At 46.6% G+C, this 16301-nt stretch overlaps 1 protein-coding gene across 7 annotated transcripts in view; it reads right to left on the reverse strand.

Moving 5' to 3' along the window:
- The window catches only part of rerea (arginine-glutamic acid dipeptide (RE) repeats a), a 157481-nt gene that overhangs the window by 39266 nt on the left and 101914 nt on the right, over positions 1 to 16301 (reverse strand). For 6 of the 7 annotated variants that reach the window (XM_031566389.2, XM_031566386.2, XM_031566384.2 and 3 more), the window contains 3 exons: positions 10101 to 10206; positions 8352 to 8448; positions 6917 to 7021 (listed from right to left, as the gene is read on the reverse strand). In XM_031566389.2, coding sequence (XP_031422249.1) covers positions 6917 to 7021; positions 8352 to 8448; positions 10101 to 10206 — 308 coding nt within the window. Of the gene's footprint in view, positions 1 to 2669; positions 4123 to 6916; positions 7022 to 8351; positions 8449 to 10100; positions 10207 to 16301 lie in introns of those variants that run through there. The other variant, XM_031566390.2, reaches the window with a different exon arrangement.

Below are 16301 nucleotides of genomic sequence, written 5' to 3' on the forward strand. Positions count from 1 at the left end.
ACAACCACATCCTCTATGCAGGAACATTCTGGAAAGAAGGGAAGGTCCATACGGCGGACAGATGCAGAGGGCACGGAACGGGCTGCAATATTAAACAAATCTCCCCTCATGAAAGAGAAATATGTTGGAAAATAAATGAGGTAGGCTGCGGATTAAGTAGTCTTTTCTTCAAAAGGGAAGGGGGAGTTTCAGCTTCACTTACAGCCATACACTTTATTCTGTTCTCAACTATGCATTTTCATACTCCTGTGCAGATGGACAGCAACAGGATTGGAAACAGCCATGCCAAGAGCCCATACTGTGTGTAACGTGCAAAAACCAGGTGATCTCTGGACACTCCACTTTCAGCTGTGTGTCAAGTCTGTGAGACACGGCCTGGGAAGCGCAGCAGGGCTCCTGAACGTGTCTGCTAGAAGCATTTTGGCAGAGCGAGGAGACGGCAGGCGCTTGCACAGGACAGGGAAGTCTATAGGCAGTCATAGCAGAACCTTTCCAAACTTGCCACTGAGAGTTTGGAGGGAATTCTTCTAAGCAAGAAGGAAAGTGAACAAAAACAGATGTATAAAATGAACGTCAACAGAAATGCTGATTTTACTTTAGAACTTTCTTTACTTTATAAGTTTAAAAAGACGTTAAGATGAGTCATATTTTTGTAATCAAAGAGCCATAAAATAATACAAACTTATATCCAACTATCAGCCAGCCCATCCACAGTGTTCAACTCTCCATTAGATTCAGCAGACTAAACCAGCAAGTGTCATGGTTTAGTCTTTCCTGAGTTTGGGAGAGAGGTCATGGCACATGTCTATTAAGTTCTACAGAAGTCTTCAGCAGAAAGTTAGGAGGAGCTGTTATTCTCACAACACCACAAATCCATAACCTGACTTAACTACAAAAATGCTACGTTCAGAATTCAGTGCTTTTGTATGGTGGGTTAAGAGTACAATACGAGAAACTGCCCTGCTGTCCCACTGAACATCATTTCACAACGCCCAAATAAAAAGCAACATTAACTTCCCTGTGTACGCAAGTGTATAGGCAGAGAAAACAAACAATAACAATCTTCTCTGCACAAGCTGTGCACTCTCTGCTAATATGGCAACAATCTAAGCTTAAAGTCAAAGTCTTTAGTATTTATAGTATTCAAAGTATTTATAAAGCACATTTAAAAACAACTCACGTTGATCAAAGTGCTAATAATAATGTAATGCTTCTAAAATAAAGTTATTTAACTAGAAACTACGAATCACAAGTCTTGCACAAATCTTAATAACAACAATTTACAGACACATGAAAAACATGGATTTAACAGGCTTTGTCTGTCCGGTCCACAAATAAACTTCATTCATAAAGTTTGCCATTATGCTGCGCTTGCTCTGATTCAGTGGGGGTGAGCTCAGCCCTAACCTTTGTATCGTCATGTAATCTACTTCATCACAGCTTTCGAGGACTGTTAAGAGCTTACGAGACATTATTGCATAAAAACATACCAAAAATATATGTAGATACAGATTCCATGATCAAATTCATCTGATTTTCATGATGAAAATAATATTGTCATTAAACTTTACATTAGAAATCCACAACTAAGGCACTGAAAGTGCTCATGGCATTTACTTGATGTATTACTGGTTTATTACTCCTACAGACATATCTTATTGTTTTACATTTAGGACATAACTCTGCCTTAATATCACATATAATCATAATAATTAAAATCAAAATATCACAGAATGTTTTCTTTTTTAAGCTATGGGTTTACTTCATTCATAACTTTTCTAAAGCCCAATATATAATATAATATATATATATAGCTGCTAGTTTGTGTTAGCCTATTTGTTATCAGCGTTTATCTTTCACAATCCAAGGTAGATTAGGCATGTCCCACTCGTTGTTTTAAAGTAAGCTTGTCACGACTGTTTTCTGAATGAAATCCAATCCACCGCAAATTCCCCGCATAATATTTAACTCCACCACGAGAACAGTAATCAAGACTAACCCCGCCCCTTCCACCAATATCATCCAATCCTCGCACGACTGTAACACTGTCATAACATTGCATAAATACAGTGAAAGGCTCAAACTTTTCCTGATAATAATGCTAACGCAAAGAATGCTACTTGAACAGGAGTCTCCGCGCTTCTGCACAGTGAGTACAAACGTGCACAAAGCTCCCGTACGCCTCCAACGCCATGTCATCTCAATTGTAAACACGAGAACATAGAGTAGTGCAAAATGGAGTCCTCACAAGCTAATATTCTCTTTCTAACAAGGCAACAAAAATAAGAAAGTTGGTTCACCAACATTACGAGTCGCTACTGCCATGGCAGATCTCCATGTTTGCTGCAGTTTCATATTTGACTGAATACATTGTAGCGGCGCTGGCAAATGTATCGCTAGCCAGGCGAATTCTAACAAGCCACTTCGCTCAAGGTATATGGTGTGTATTCTACAACGCTGCAACACAGCGAATACCGATTTTATTCAGAGTATGCTGGTGACATGCGTTCGACATAACAATTGATGTCACTGACAAAGAAATAACGCTACGCCGGCAAGAATACAAATCCTAAAGGTAAACACGTAAGCGAGTGCAGAAGGAATACAGACAGCGGCAAGTACAGCGCAGATTTACAGCTTAACAGGTGAACCCGAATGTGCAAACCTACCTTCGCGGACTGAATAAGTCGTCCATGATGTAAACGAAGCTACTGCGTTTTTAAATGTACAGTTTGTCGCCTATGGTCGTTTACACAAACTCTCCTTTCGCACCTATTTCTAGGTACTCAAAATGGAGGCTCAGGCAATCGCTCGGTGAGATTTTCACTGAGCTTGTGCTGTGACCTCAGCCTTCACGCACAGCGTACAGAGTTCCCGTTCCGACAGACACAACTGAGCATGTGCCACGACCTTACACACAGACACACGCTGGAAACGCAATCCATCTCCTCCGCACGTCTGCTCCATAAACAAGGCCGAGTCGCGAGGTTGCTGACGCCCCGTACAGCATACCAAACAAGCGGAGCGGGGAGGGAGGGAGACAGCCGGAGAGGGTGATAGACTGTGATTGAGTGGGGCCCCGGTTAAGGGGGCTCACAACATGCAACGGCGGAGATGAATCGCAGCGCCTATGCAAGCCCCCAGATTCCCAAGCCCTCTTCCCCCCCTTTTCGCGATTTCCGGGGGAATAAATGGAAATCCTTTATTATCAGCTCACATGACTGTTGTGCCAGCCCTCTGTAATGGCTTTGCAGGGTTTATTTTCTTTACGGAGCCCATCTTTAACAGCAGCTTTTGCTTTCATTTCTGGCTGCATTTCATTCATGGAATATGAGATAAGAGATAGAATATGCCTGCACAAAAATTCAGAAGACACATATTCTCCCATATAAATTTCAATATTTCACTTCTATACCAAGGTGTCTGAACTAAAACATTTGAACACCTCCACTCTGAATAGGGGTCTGCAGTTAAAATAGCACTGGAGCTTTTTCCAAATATATATCCAAGCACATCTATTGTCAGAATTTCAAAGACACTGAAGACACAAAACTATCCAGATTTAATTCAAGGGAAAGACATAGCTCACAAGCTTAAACATCTAGAGGAGGGTAGAGCTTGGTCTAAAGTTTAAATGTTTTAAGTACTACTCTCATCAAAGCTGTGTAAATGTTCAGACTTGGGAAAGAAACTTACTCTGAAAGTTGATTGCTTACACTACAATCTACTGTACTCTGTAGCAGGTGAATAAATGTACTATCGCATCACACTTGCCAAGTGGTGCATTTGACTCAGAGTGAAAACTGTTTGTCTAAATAAATCTCTGATAATCATGCATGATAAGCAGCTGAGAAAGCAGTACTATTACCGCCAAATGTTCATATGCATAACAAATGAAGGAAATGTAAACAGTGGGTTCAGAAAAACAACTGTAATTATAGTACTTTATCTACATTCAATCACAATACAGTTGGAAACACTTTGAACCGCAACCATTTAGCCAAGTTTAAAAGAGAGACTTGTGTTTGTTAAATATTTCCCTGCAATAAGCAAAACAAACTAGCCTGGATACCAGACCGAACTTAGCCCCGCCCACACATTTTTTGGTTGGGAAGTTCGGTCTGGCATTACTCCATTGAGGAGAAATTATCTGCGGCTCGATATCGGCCGTACCAATCAAATTGTTAAGGCGGGCTTTATACGATGATGGACAGATGATCAACAATAAAGTAACCAACCACGTCACCAACACACGAGTTGAATTCGTTTTCAACAAACATGGCTGCCGCTGGAGAGCTGAAATGTATAGATTCGAGTCCATTTAGACATTGACAGTGCATTCATTTTGAAAGAGGAACAGAGAAACGCGATTAAGGCATTTGTCAATCGAAAAGATGTTTTTGCCTTCCTTCCTACGGGATCCGGTAAAAGTGTAATGTATCAGCTGCCCCTGGTCACATACTACGTTGTTCTGATTGGTTGTAGGTAACCAATTGAGCGAAGAGGCATTTTTTCTCCTGGTTCGGTTGAAACACGCCCCATAATCACAGCCCAAAGGAGCGATATCAGACTCATATTCTGACTAGAATTATGAGTATGACATCGTCAGGCTAAAAACAAACTAGGGTAAGACCATACTTTTAAAAAGCTCTACTTCAATAACGCCACTCTATAATTCTTGCCACATCTGAAAACAGATCTCGGACCCCCACAAAATACAGTGCTGAAAACACCTTGCCAATACATTTCAGCCTCCATGAAAAGGACACACACACACAAGCACAAACCCAGTGACCTTCAAAGTTGGTTTGACACTGAGATCGTTTGTAAGCAGCAGCATTATGTGCTGATATAAAGGGCCATCACTAAACTGTAAACTCCCACAAAAAAATGTGTTGAACCTGAAATAATGATTGTGACTGCACCCAGGTGAATTCTGGGACTGACTATCAAAACTAAGGTCTCCAAAGTGAGATACCACCACCACCACCACCAGCGAAACCAAATTGTTAAATCCAAAAAGTCTGGTACATACAAGACATCCAAAAATCTGTAAATATATTTTGCAGGCACACTTGAGGGCTGAAGCTGCAATGGCAGCACATGGATCTCAGTGACAACAAACTTCGGACAGATAGATTCAAGTTTCAGACATGTAACCTTTTTCTTCTATTCAGTAAATGTCAGGCTGCTGCGTCCACAACGCTACTGATTTGTGCGATTGCGCTCTCAATGACCATTTATATTTCATTAGTTCTGCAATGCAGGTGTACAGATGGGGACTGGGCAGTCTCAAAGGCATGACTTCTCTATGGGAAGGTAGGAGGTTTGGCTAGCGTTGTGTGTAAACTTAGCGGTGTTTCAACTATTTTGAACAGAAGGGGTTTGTTGAATGAGGAAAAACTGTGCGTTTCCTTAATGTGTGAGGATGTTTCTTCTAGTAAAGAATAATTGGAAGAAAATGCTCTTCAGTTATAGTGGTGTCCAAAGAAAGAGCAGTAGGCTAATATTTCATATTCCTCAACCCCCCCCACATAGTTAATTTCAACCTAAAGTTCAAACATGCTACAGGACTTCTGCACAACACTGCAAGATACAACTGCTATAAGTACCCACACTGCAAACAGCACAGCATGGATCTCTAAGAGCATGCCTATCTTCTGTCTTCTCCACTTTCGGTGACCTCGCTATCTTGGATTTGCACAGGAACACACACAACAAAACATCCAGTCACAGACTAATGACTTTCCATCCAGCCAGAAGTCGCCCAGCACAGAGAGAAGGTATCTGCGTTCGTGACTTTCCTCTAAGCACGGGCCGAGCCAAGAGCATGTGTTTAGCATTAGGAGCTTGACTGCAGGGGTAAATGAAGTGAGAAAAAGCTGCAGAACAGGGAAAGTGAATTTATCACCCAATACTTTCTGCCAAGGCAGAAATGTAAAATAATAAAAAACACTGGAGCAGAATGATAAACAGCCAGGGAGCAGGCAATAGATCCAAATAACCTTATTTCACTCTTGCAACAGACCTCACAGTCCATGAGGAATGACATTTTTTGTGTCGGAGGAAATGATCATTCAGATCCACCGACCTGAATAGTCAAGGCCACCAGCCGAGGGAGTTAGTAACGAAGCTTAGCGCAGAAAGGCCCCGACCGTCTCACCTTCAACACCAGTGTAATAGAAAAAGTATACTAAGCAAACTTTCAAGCTAAGTATGAGTAAATCCAGCAAAACATTTGAGTATACTACCAACACCAACTGCTTTTTGTCTGTTATCAAAGACACAAACTGAGAAAATTGCATAGAGTTCAGTTGCACAGACACTCTAGCTGAGTGACCCAATGTTGCGCATGCACAAAACTAAAAGACTCCCTGAAGTCACCAAAGGAATGAATGAAAGCAATAGTAACACATTAACAGCAGTGAACGGAGTGGATTCTCTTTCCCTCTGTGGTTTTTGATGACACAAAAGCCATCTCATTGAGGGAAGTGAATAAAGGATGGCTGGGGGATCATGTATCACTGACGCACACAGTGCAAAACTGGAGGTCCACTCCTCACACAGTAACAATGTCCGAGTGCTTTGTCACCAAGCTAAAACCGCTGACGTCGACCGTATTGGACTAGGGGTCAGAGGAGGGGGTGTTGTGTGTTTACAACTTCCACAACAGACCACGACCCCCCAGGTTAGAGGAAAAGCTATTCACACTGCAGCCGGGCCTTAAGCGACTCTGTTAAGATTATCCCAGAGTTGGTGGGGGAGAAAAGTTGGCGCTATTATCGCAATGTATCCACAAACTAGGCATGTGACGGCACAGAACGGGCCTTCGTGTGCCGTCCCAGAGGGCTGGCCTAAGGTGGGAATACAGGGATGGATGGAGGAAAGAGAGGAGAGGAGGAAAACCAGTCCTTACCTTGTCTCTGGGTTGTATCCCAAGATGTAGAAGAAGGAGTCGATGCGGGCTTTGAACTCCCTGGCGGCGAATATGTCAGAGAAGTGGGTGATGTTGCACTTCCCTCTGCACCACACACACACAAGAAAAAAAACAGGTTAGTTTATGATTCCACTTGCAGATCCACAACAATACCAGGGTGCAGTGAGTGGACGTTTGAAAGCACAGAACTGAAAGTGAAGAGGGATCTGTGTGTACGCTTTTGTTTTGAGTGTCTTTGTGTGTGTTTGAACTGGAAGAACAGGGGGGAAGGCTACCCCCCACCCCCACCCCAGTCATCAACAGCAGGAGCAGCAGGAGCAGCAGGTCTCGAGTCTCTAACTTTCATTCCTCTCCAGGTAAATCACTACAGCTCAAGCCCAGATAAAAGATGAATGCTTGCACCACACACACACACACACACACACACACACACACACACACACACACACACACACTCAGCAAGCACTGCACAGCTACATCTTGATAGCATTTTGTATTCTGATACATTTCTGCTCTCCCTCGCTCGGTGCCCCTCTCTCTCTCTCTCTCTCTCTCTTACTCTTTTTCCTCTCTAGAGTGTCTGGGCCTATCAAAATAATAGGCATCACAGTGGCCCGGGAGCCCAACTGAGACACAATACACCTCGCCAGATAAAAGGCGTGCGTGGGTCCGACTGCCATTACAGCATCCCACTGGAATTTGGCAAAGTTGATCTAAAGCCCTGTAATAAGTCAAATCAAAGGGGGCTCCGCGGCGGCAGAGGTTGCAGCCAATTTGCCCTGGAATCAGGGGGTCCAGGGAAGTGGCTTTGTGTGCTGATGCTGCTGCTGCTGCTGCTGCTGCTGCTGCCGCCGCCTCGGCTACGGTGCTTCCAGATGGTTTGTGTTAAGGAAGGCGAGAGAGGGAGGGAGGGAGGGAGGGAGGCAGGAAAAGAAAGATGAAGATGAAAAAAGGTATATAAAGGAGAGAAAGACGAGAGGATATCTGGTTTCAGGATACAGACAATATCCATGCCGGTCCTGCAATCTTTTTTTTCTTTGGAGTCCAGAAAATGGGAGACTATAGACAGACATTTTCCGTGAGCAGTGAAGAGAACTGTGGCTGCAGACAGTGAAGATCACACAATGGCTTTTCCTCCTGGCTTTACAGCTCATCAAACTCAGCCATCAGAGCAACTGGATGGAAGCTTTGTCAAGTCTGTTCCATAGAAAACCAGCCAGAATCTCTCATATCACACCCACCAATCCAGACACTTGACACAGGAGTAGGAGTGCATATTTGCATGGATAAATGCACAAAGAAACATAAACACAAATGCAAAGCTGATCTCCATAAAACTGGGCCAGCCTACTTTACTTGGGTACGTCCACATAGTGAGTGAATGCACAAATACATATGCAGGTGTGTGTATTACCTGAGGGCAGCAGCATGGTACGTGTCCACATAGTCAGAGATGAAGAGCTCTCTGCTCTTGACCACAGGGTCAGTGATGACCAGCTCTCTGCCAGAGTCTGCAGGAGCACACATGAAAGACAGGGTCAGCACACAGGTGCACATGTACACACACACACACACACACACACACACACACACACACACACACGCACATGTACACACACACACACACACACTCACATAAAGAAACACACATACAGAAATACAAAGGAGCGGACTTGCACACTCAGACAAGGTATTTTCCTAGAAACCAATGCTGTGGATACAAAAAAGTGAATATATTATCACACAAAAATACAAATGAACTTAGACACACACACGCACACACATAATTTACATGAAGTAAAATAGTAATTACCACTACACAACCATAAGGGTCTGTGGTAATTCACCTCCAAGAGGCTGGTATTTAAAATGTAAAATGAAAATGACTTAAAAACCACTACGTTTTTCTTCCGGAAATTCAAAGAAAATACTCATAATTTTTCAAGGAAAGATAAAAGTGCTAAATTTGTCAAAGCCAGTTATTATTCTAGGTCAGTGGGTTTTAAGTGGATGTTCTGCACAAATATTATAGCACTGGGAAGGAAAACACCAAAGGTGTGTGTGTGTTCCATCTTCACTGGGCTGGAGAGTGAGTGAGTAGTGAGCAGAGGTTTTGAGTGTGTGTGTGTGTGTGTGTGGCACAATGACACGAGGCGATAACGACTCCGCTGTCTGTCTAGAGTGGCTGCCTCAAACAGAAGGCTTATTACAGCTGGCTGGGACATGTTAGGAGTCGGCCGGGGGCTGGGGGTATTGTGTGTGGCCATCATTACGGTGACAAATGCCACCACACACACACACCATGAGGAAGCCTGTGGATGAGCGTTTGTCATGTTTTGCTCTCACTCTCCCCCTCTCCCCTCGTAGGCTGAGGACAATCACAGGCGGCCATGTCAGACAGCTTGTCTGTGGCGTGCACCGAGCAGTCTGTTTCTCTCTCTCTCCGTCTCTCTCTCACTCACACACACACACACACACGCATACACACACACGCATGCCTACGTGTCTGACTCGCAGCCAGGCAGCTCTGAGGAATGCACAGGCAGTGCAGAGAGGATGGGGAGTGTGTGTATGTGTGTGTGTGTGTGTGTGTGTGTGTAGTGGGGGTTGCTGGGTAAATGTCTGCTGATTTTATTAGAGCTAAATCAAAGCAGCACTGCCACTAGCTGCTGGATGCACTCTGGAACACCCAGTGAGCCTGCACCTCTGTTGCTGCTATCGCTGCCATTTTACCCATCATCCCCTGCTGGCTATGTGTGTGTGTGTGTGTGGCGGGGGAGGGGAGTGGGGCAGGGGAGGGCGCTGAAGCTATTTGCACTTGACGCGCTCACCACCCCCGGGGCCCTGTGTTTGATTTGTTTTTCAAGGCAGGCTAGTCAGGGGAACAAAAGCAATGGTGTCCTGTTCTACCTGAGAACAGCTTCACTATGATGAGTAACCTCTTTCCCCCCATATCCCCTCAGAAGAATGGAGAGAGAGAGAGAGAGAGAGAGTGAGAGAGAGAGGGGCACAGAGAAACAAGATGGAGGCGACAGACCCTAAAACACATGGTAACACTCTCTCTTGGCACACACTTGTGTCTTGGGTCTGTCTCCAGAACCCCCCCTCCCCTCCCACACACACTCAACCACACACACTACATATATCGGACAGAGCCACTCACCGTTCTCATTGTTGCGGTCCTGCACCAGGTGCTGGTAGACGGAGTCGGGCACCTCAGACTGGCGGTAGTACCACTTCACATTCATCAGCAGATGGTCCCGTTTGCTCTGCAAAACGCACACACACAGAGGGAACACAGCAATAAGCCATAAACGTCAAACACCACAAACAGACAATGCTTGTTTGTTAACGGCTGCACAAACTGGGGCCTGTTTGGCAGATGAGGGGAGAGGAGGAGGAGGAGGAGGAGGAGGAGGTGGCGGAGTGGGGTTGTGGGGTTTGCTCCCCCCCGTCTTAAGCTGGCCAAAAAACCTGCTGTAGAGGCCAGTCAATTAAAAAGGGATTGAGCACATTTAATTCTTCAATAAAGTAAACAGAGCATCACTAGGCATGGCCCCCAAACTGGAGGGAGATGATAAAAACGTGGAAAAATCTGGACTTGAGGAGTTTATGTTTCCAGCATACCAAGCCCCCCGCCTCCTTGTTCTCTCTCTCTCTCTCTCTCTCTCTCTCTCTCTCTCTCTCTCTCTCTCTCTCTCTCTCTCTCTCTCTCTCTCTCTCTCTCTCTTTCATGCAATGAAATGCAGTCATTTTTCCATGAATTTCACAAATGAGGTCATAAAATGCATCTCAACTCCCAACACACATCTGTGTGGTACAGACGCCATCACACATTTAAGCACAGCACGCACATGTGTGTGTGTGTGTGCATATGTGTGTGTGTGTGTGTGAGTGAGTGAAAGAGAGAGAAAGAGAAAAAGAAGAAAGAGAAAGAGAAAGAAAGAGAGAGGGGCCTGGTGTCATTTAGTCAGCCAGATAACCTTCCCCGCTCCCCTGGCTCCCGGCCGCACTTTGAACTGTGCCACCCGCTGTCAGAGAGGGGGACTGCAGGCAGTGGGGGGATGCAGGAGGGGGGGTGTAGTACACCCAGAACAGCAGCAGGTGGCAGCACTGAGGCGCCAGCCAGCCCTGCCAGAGGCATTTTCAGTGTGAAAGACAAGGAGGAGGGAGAGAGAGGCGGGGGGAGAGACAGAGAGAAAGAGAGGGGGGAGGGACAGAGAGAGGGGGAAAAAGAGGCCAGGCAACAAGAGGGAAAGGGCACAGCAGTGTTTATACTCACTGACATGAAATATTTATTACCCTTCCAACACAAACCCAACCCAACTGACCGTTCAAACTCTTTTTAAAACAAGCATTAAATAAAGGAGAAAAAAAAAGAGGGGGGGGGGGGTGGGTGGGGGCAACTGGGCAGAATGGAGGCAGCCAGAAATCACAGCCATCTTTCACATGGCTGCAGATTACCACATTCCCCACAAAGCTGCCTAGGCCACCAAGCCAGGGAGGAGGAAAAGGGAGGGAGGCTGGGTGGTAACACACACACACACACACACACACACACACACACACACACACACACACACACACACACACACTGGGTGGATCTAAGATCCAAGTACTTTCCAAGCTCTTACACACAAAGCTGGAGCTCCAGCCCTCTCTCTCTCTCTCTCAAACACACACGCACCAAACACACACACACACACACACACACACACACACACACACACACACACCCCAAACACATACACACAGAGGCTTCACTCTCTGTGGGCCCTGCTGCACGCTGGAGCATGAGGTCATTGTTGAGCAATGCTAAGCCTGCTAGTACCTCTCATTATGTCAGTGGAAAAGTCTGTAGAGAGGCCTGGAGAATTAGCTGTGATCCTCTCCTGCTCGAGCCACACTGCAACCAGCAAGCCTCTGTTCTACAAGTGTAATTCAGCCACTGTCATCTCATCCCAAACACACAGACACACACACACACACAGAGTTTCTAACGCGCTACTCAACACTTTAGAAACACCTACGCACTTGCTGGGGAGTATGACCTCAAACAGCAAGACGAAAGAGGGGAGAGGGAGGAAAAGACTTTCACGCACACAGACAAGGTTTTATAAAAGTAATACTTCCTGGCCCGCTATCAACACAACGTCTTCTAAGACAAAAGATGCTATTGTGATACAATATCACAGTAAGGAATGATATGGAGGAATGCGAGGGAGGGAGGGAGGGGGAGAGAGAGAGAGAAAGAGAAGGGGGTATTTACGCTCATCAGGAACATTGTTCTTGAAGAGTTTTAGCGAAATGGAGAGGCACTCGTGTTCCACTGACGTGCTCGAGGGAAAGATTTAAAGATTGCAACACCTCCCCTCCTCTTCCTCCCTCCCGCTCACACAAGCATTTGTTCTCTCATTCCCTCTCTCAGACACACACTCACTCACTCTCTCACACACACACACACACACACACACACACACACACACACACACACACACACACACATATTTATGATGATTTAATCAGATTCAGTTAGAGTGGTGGAAGCAAGAGTGCATCTTCGCCACTTCAATTTATGGCCTGGAGAATTAACAACCCCACTGTAGGTCATAAAACACGTCGCTCTGACAGCCTCCGACACGGAAGACACAGGAAAAAGAGGAATCACCCGAGGTACACACTCGCATGCACAAGTCATGGACAAACCTCCACTATTGCTTTCGCTCGCTCTCTCTCTCACACACACAAATACACACACACATAAATACACACAACTGCATCTCATGACCTTTCAGACATGTCTACAGTCTACAAATGACCGCTGAAACCACTGTTTCATTATGAAAGTCTAAGAGCCTAATTATGTGTGCATGTGCAGAATCATCCAGATAAGCACTTTCAGGGAGAGAGAGAGAAAGAGAGAAAAAGAGAGAAGAGATGGAACAAATGAGGAAGAGAGGGTGAAGGAGGGAGGGATAGAGAGAGTGAAGAGAGTGGCCCCATTAGAATCACAATGCTGAATTGATTAGTGACATTCCAAACAGCATTTGGAGCTGCAGCCGCTCCGACTGTGAGCTGCAGGCTCCTCCTGCTCTCACTGAGCCTGTGTGTGTGTGATCGCAATTTCCACCAACTAAACGCTCCCTTCTCCTCGATTCCCACCTCTTTCACACACACACACACACACACACACACACACACACACACACACACACACACAGTGCCAGGTTGAGACTGCCAGTGAACCAGCGAGAGAGAAAAAAAAAAAAAAAAAAAAAAAACACCTTCCACATCTCCCCCTGTTCATTCCTTTAACCCGGCCACTTTGCACCCAATATTCCTGAGTAGCGCCATTCACGGCAGGAAATGGAGCCGGGCTCTGGGCCCTTTAGCCGCCCTGTGTGCTCTGTCTGCGGCCCCCTATCCCAGCACTGAGGGACCAGTCAACCATCCCACCACCCCCGCCCCCACCTAAACTCCATGCCAAGGCCAGGCTGACTCTACTGGGCCTGGAAGTCTAATGGCTCTGGAAGCAGCTTTTGTCTGGATGTAGAGGCTTAGACCTGGGAGTCAGCAAGCACTACCAGCAAAGAGGAGGAGGAGGAGGAGGTGGTAGCCACCCTCTCCCTCCTTCCCCCCTGGGTGCAATCCACCAACACAAATAAGGGAAAGAGAGGGAGGGAGGGAGAGGAGGAGTGAGAGGGGTAAAGAGGGAGCGAACTGTGTGAGAAAGTGTGAGGGTGTGTGGATGCGCAGCTGGGAAACAGAAAGCGCTAGTAATTACAGCAAAGCCATGTTAAGTCCTCCGAAAGCCAGGCAACAGAATGGTCTGATACGCCACAGAAGTTAGAGAAGTGAGGGGGGAGATGGGGAAACAAAGACAGAGAGAGAGAGAACGGGGGAGAAAAAGGTGAAATTTATGGGCCAGGCTGGGAGTGTGGGCCTGGAAGGGGGACGAGGGAGAGGGGGGGAGAGAGAGAGAGAGAGAGAGAGAGAGAGCAGTGAGTTTTTACAGCCGTGTTAGCCGAGCCGAGTGGCTTTTTCAGGGCTGCTGAGGAGCCTGCGCCGCGCTCGTTAAACAAAATAACCCTGGAGAAGGAGGGAGTGAGAGGGAGCACACACACACACACTCGTACTGTAAGGCTGTAAGAAATTACTGCACATCTAAAAACAAACATAAAACACCTGAAAATGGACTTGGGCTCACTCACTCACTAACTCCCTCCTTCGCTCCGCCTCTCTCTCCCCCTCTCTCCCCCTCTCTCCCCCTCTCTCTCCCTCTCTCTCCCCCCCTCCCCGTTTCCTCCTCTCCTGTCTCCTTCTATGACCACATTCCCGCTTGGAAACAAATGGTGACCTGACAGCTCTTTTCCCCCTTAACCGCCCCTGCGGAAGCTACGGAGCGGCGGAGGGGACAATCAAGCCCTCAATCATTTGGCAAATTGCGGCTCGGGCTCATTTGGGAGCTTAGTGGGCGGTTAGCAGAGCGTGGAGACGCGGCTGTTTCCATCGGTGCGGCAGCGGTGAGACGGTAGCGGTGGCCTGTTAATAGAGTACATGAACACGAGGATTCATATTGAGAGTCATGAGGGAGGCGTGTGTGTGTGTGTGTGTGTGTGTGTGTGTGTGTGTGTGTGTGTGTAAGGGGGTATCAATCCAAAACGGTGGGGATTAAGATGGGCTTCAAGACGGAGGGGGAGAGGAGACGGACAGGTAGAGTGCCTGCAGCGCCACTTCTGCCTGCTGAGGGGGTATGTGAGTCAGGCTCACAAGATGGCTGCTTCCCCTGATGACACAAACTGGTCCCGCCCCCTACCTACTGGGGTGTGTGTGTGTGTGTGTGTGTGTGTGTGTGTGTGTGTGTGTGTGCGCGGTGGGTGTGTTTGATTAGTTAGGTAAAAAAAAAATCCCACACAAATGTAATTCTTTTTTTCAATGGGGCTGCTATGAAAATTACATGGGGTTGAATCCAAAGTGTAAATCCTGTGCAAATAATCTACACCATATGTTGACATGTGCAAAACGCTGGGGTGTGCTTATGGTACAAAAGTGTGCTTATGGTACAAAAAACAGGTCACACCTAAATGAACAAAAAATATGAGCACACTAAGGGATCCATGTCAGGGGTTTTCCCCTATAAGGCGAGAGCTGAAAAAAAAAAAAAAAAAAAAAAAAAAAAAAAAAAAAACATGGCCGCCACAGCTGGAGTCCTTTGTGAGACCATGTGATCCCTCTGACATGAATGTGTGCTTGTGGTGGCCAGAGGAGAGAGTTCAGCCACAGCCTGGTCCTCGTCTAACACCCTTTAACACCCTAACATTCTCTCACACACACACACACACAAACACACACACTCTCTTATATGCTGGAGAGAGTGTACGGATAAAGCTGTGCAGAGCCAGTTTCCCTGTCCCCACTGGCCCCTGCCGCACACACACACACATGCACACACACTCTCAGGAAACGTGTGTTTATTTTCCAAATGTTTAGATTGTGCTTCTATTTCGCAGCCTATATCCAAACTCCCCCTGACCCCATGAAGAGCCGCTGAAATAGGGAGGAGGAGTGGGAGAGGGGGAGGAAGACGAAGAAAGGGGAGAAAGATGGAGGGGGTGGGGGTGGGGGGAGCAGGATCTATGACTTCCTCCAGGAGGTAAAGGCAGGAAATGGACTCTAAAACCTCAGAGGGTGGGGGTGGGGGGGAGTGTGTGTGTGTGTGTGAGAGAGAGAGCGAGCGCGTGAGAGAGAGTTGCTCCAGTGCTCCCGAGCTGATCGTGTTGCACACTAAACCATCCCAGGAATTTCTGAAACATTTATAAAGATAAATACACAGACATCCACACACACACACACACACACACACACACACATACATTCACAGCTCTGGTGAAGGGCCGTAGCAGGTCATGAGGCAAATGTGTAGCTAGAGGTTTTATTTCTTTATTGTTTAAACACACACACACACACACACACACACACACATCCTGCTGCTGCTGTAGCCGGTGTGCTGCAGTCTATGTGCGCAGTATGGCGCTGGCTTTATGGCATTACCGCACCGGTGCGCATAGAACCGGCTAATCTACAGGCCAAACATGATGTGATTAGTGGCGAGCAGGCAGGAAGAGCAGGCCGCTCAGGCACCAGCAGCTCCACCATGATGGATGGAGCTGAAGCAGCAGTGTTTCCGTCCAGAGCTGCTCGCCACGCACTTAGACAGTGACCAGACACACACACACACACACAAAACGGGTCCATCTGGGGGCCCCTGCACACAATGAGTCACACAGCTGTGTGTGCGCGCCACATCCCCATAGAACTCTCAACAGCCCCATTCAACAAACCAGCCTGTGGAACAAAGGCGCAC

This window comes from Clupea harengus, chromosome 4 (genome assembly GCF_900700415.2).
Source record: "Clupea harengus chromosome 4, Ch_v2.0.2, whole genome shotgun sequence".
NCBI classification, from domain to species: Eukaryota; Metazoa; Chordata; class Actinopteri; order Clupeiformes; family Clupeidae; genus Clupea; species Clupea harengus.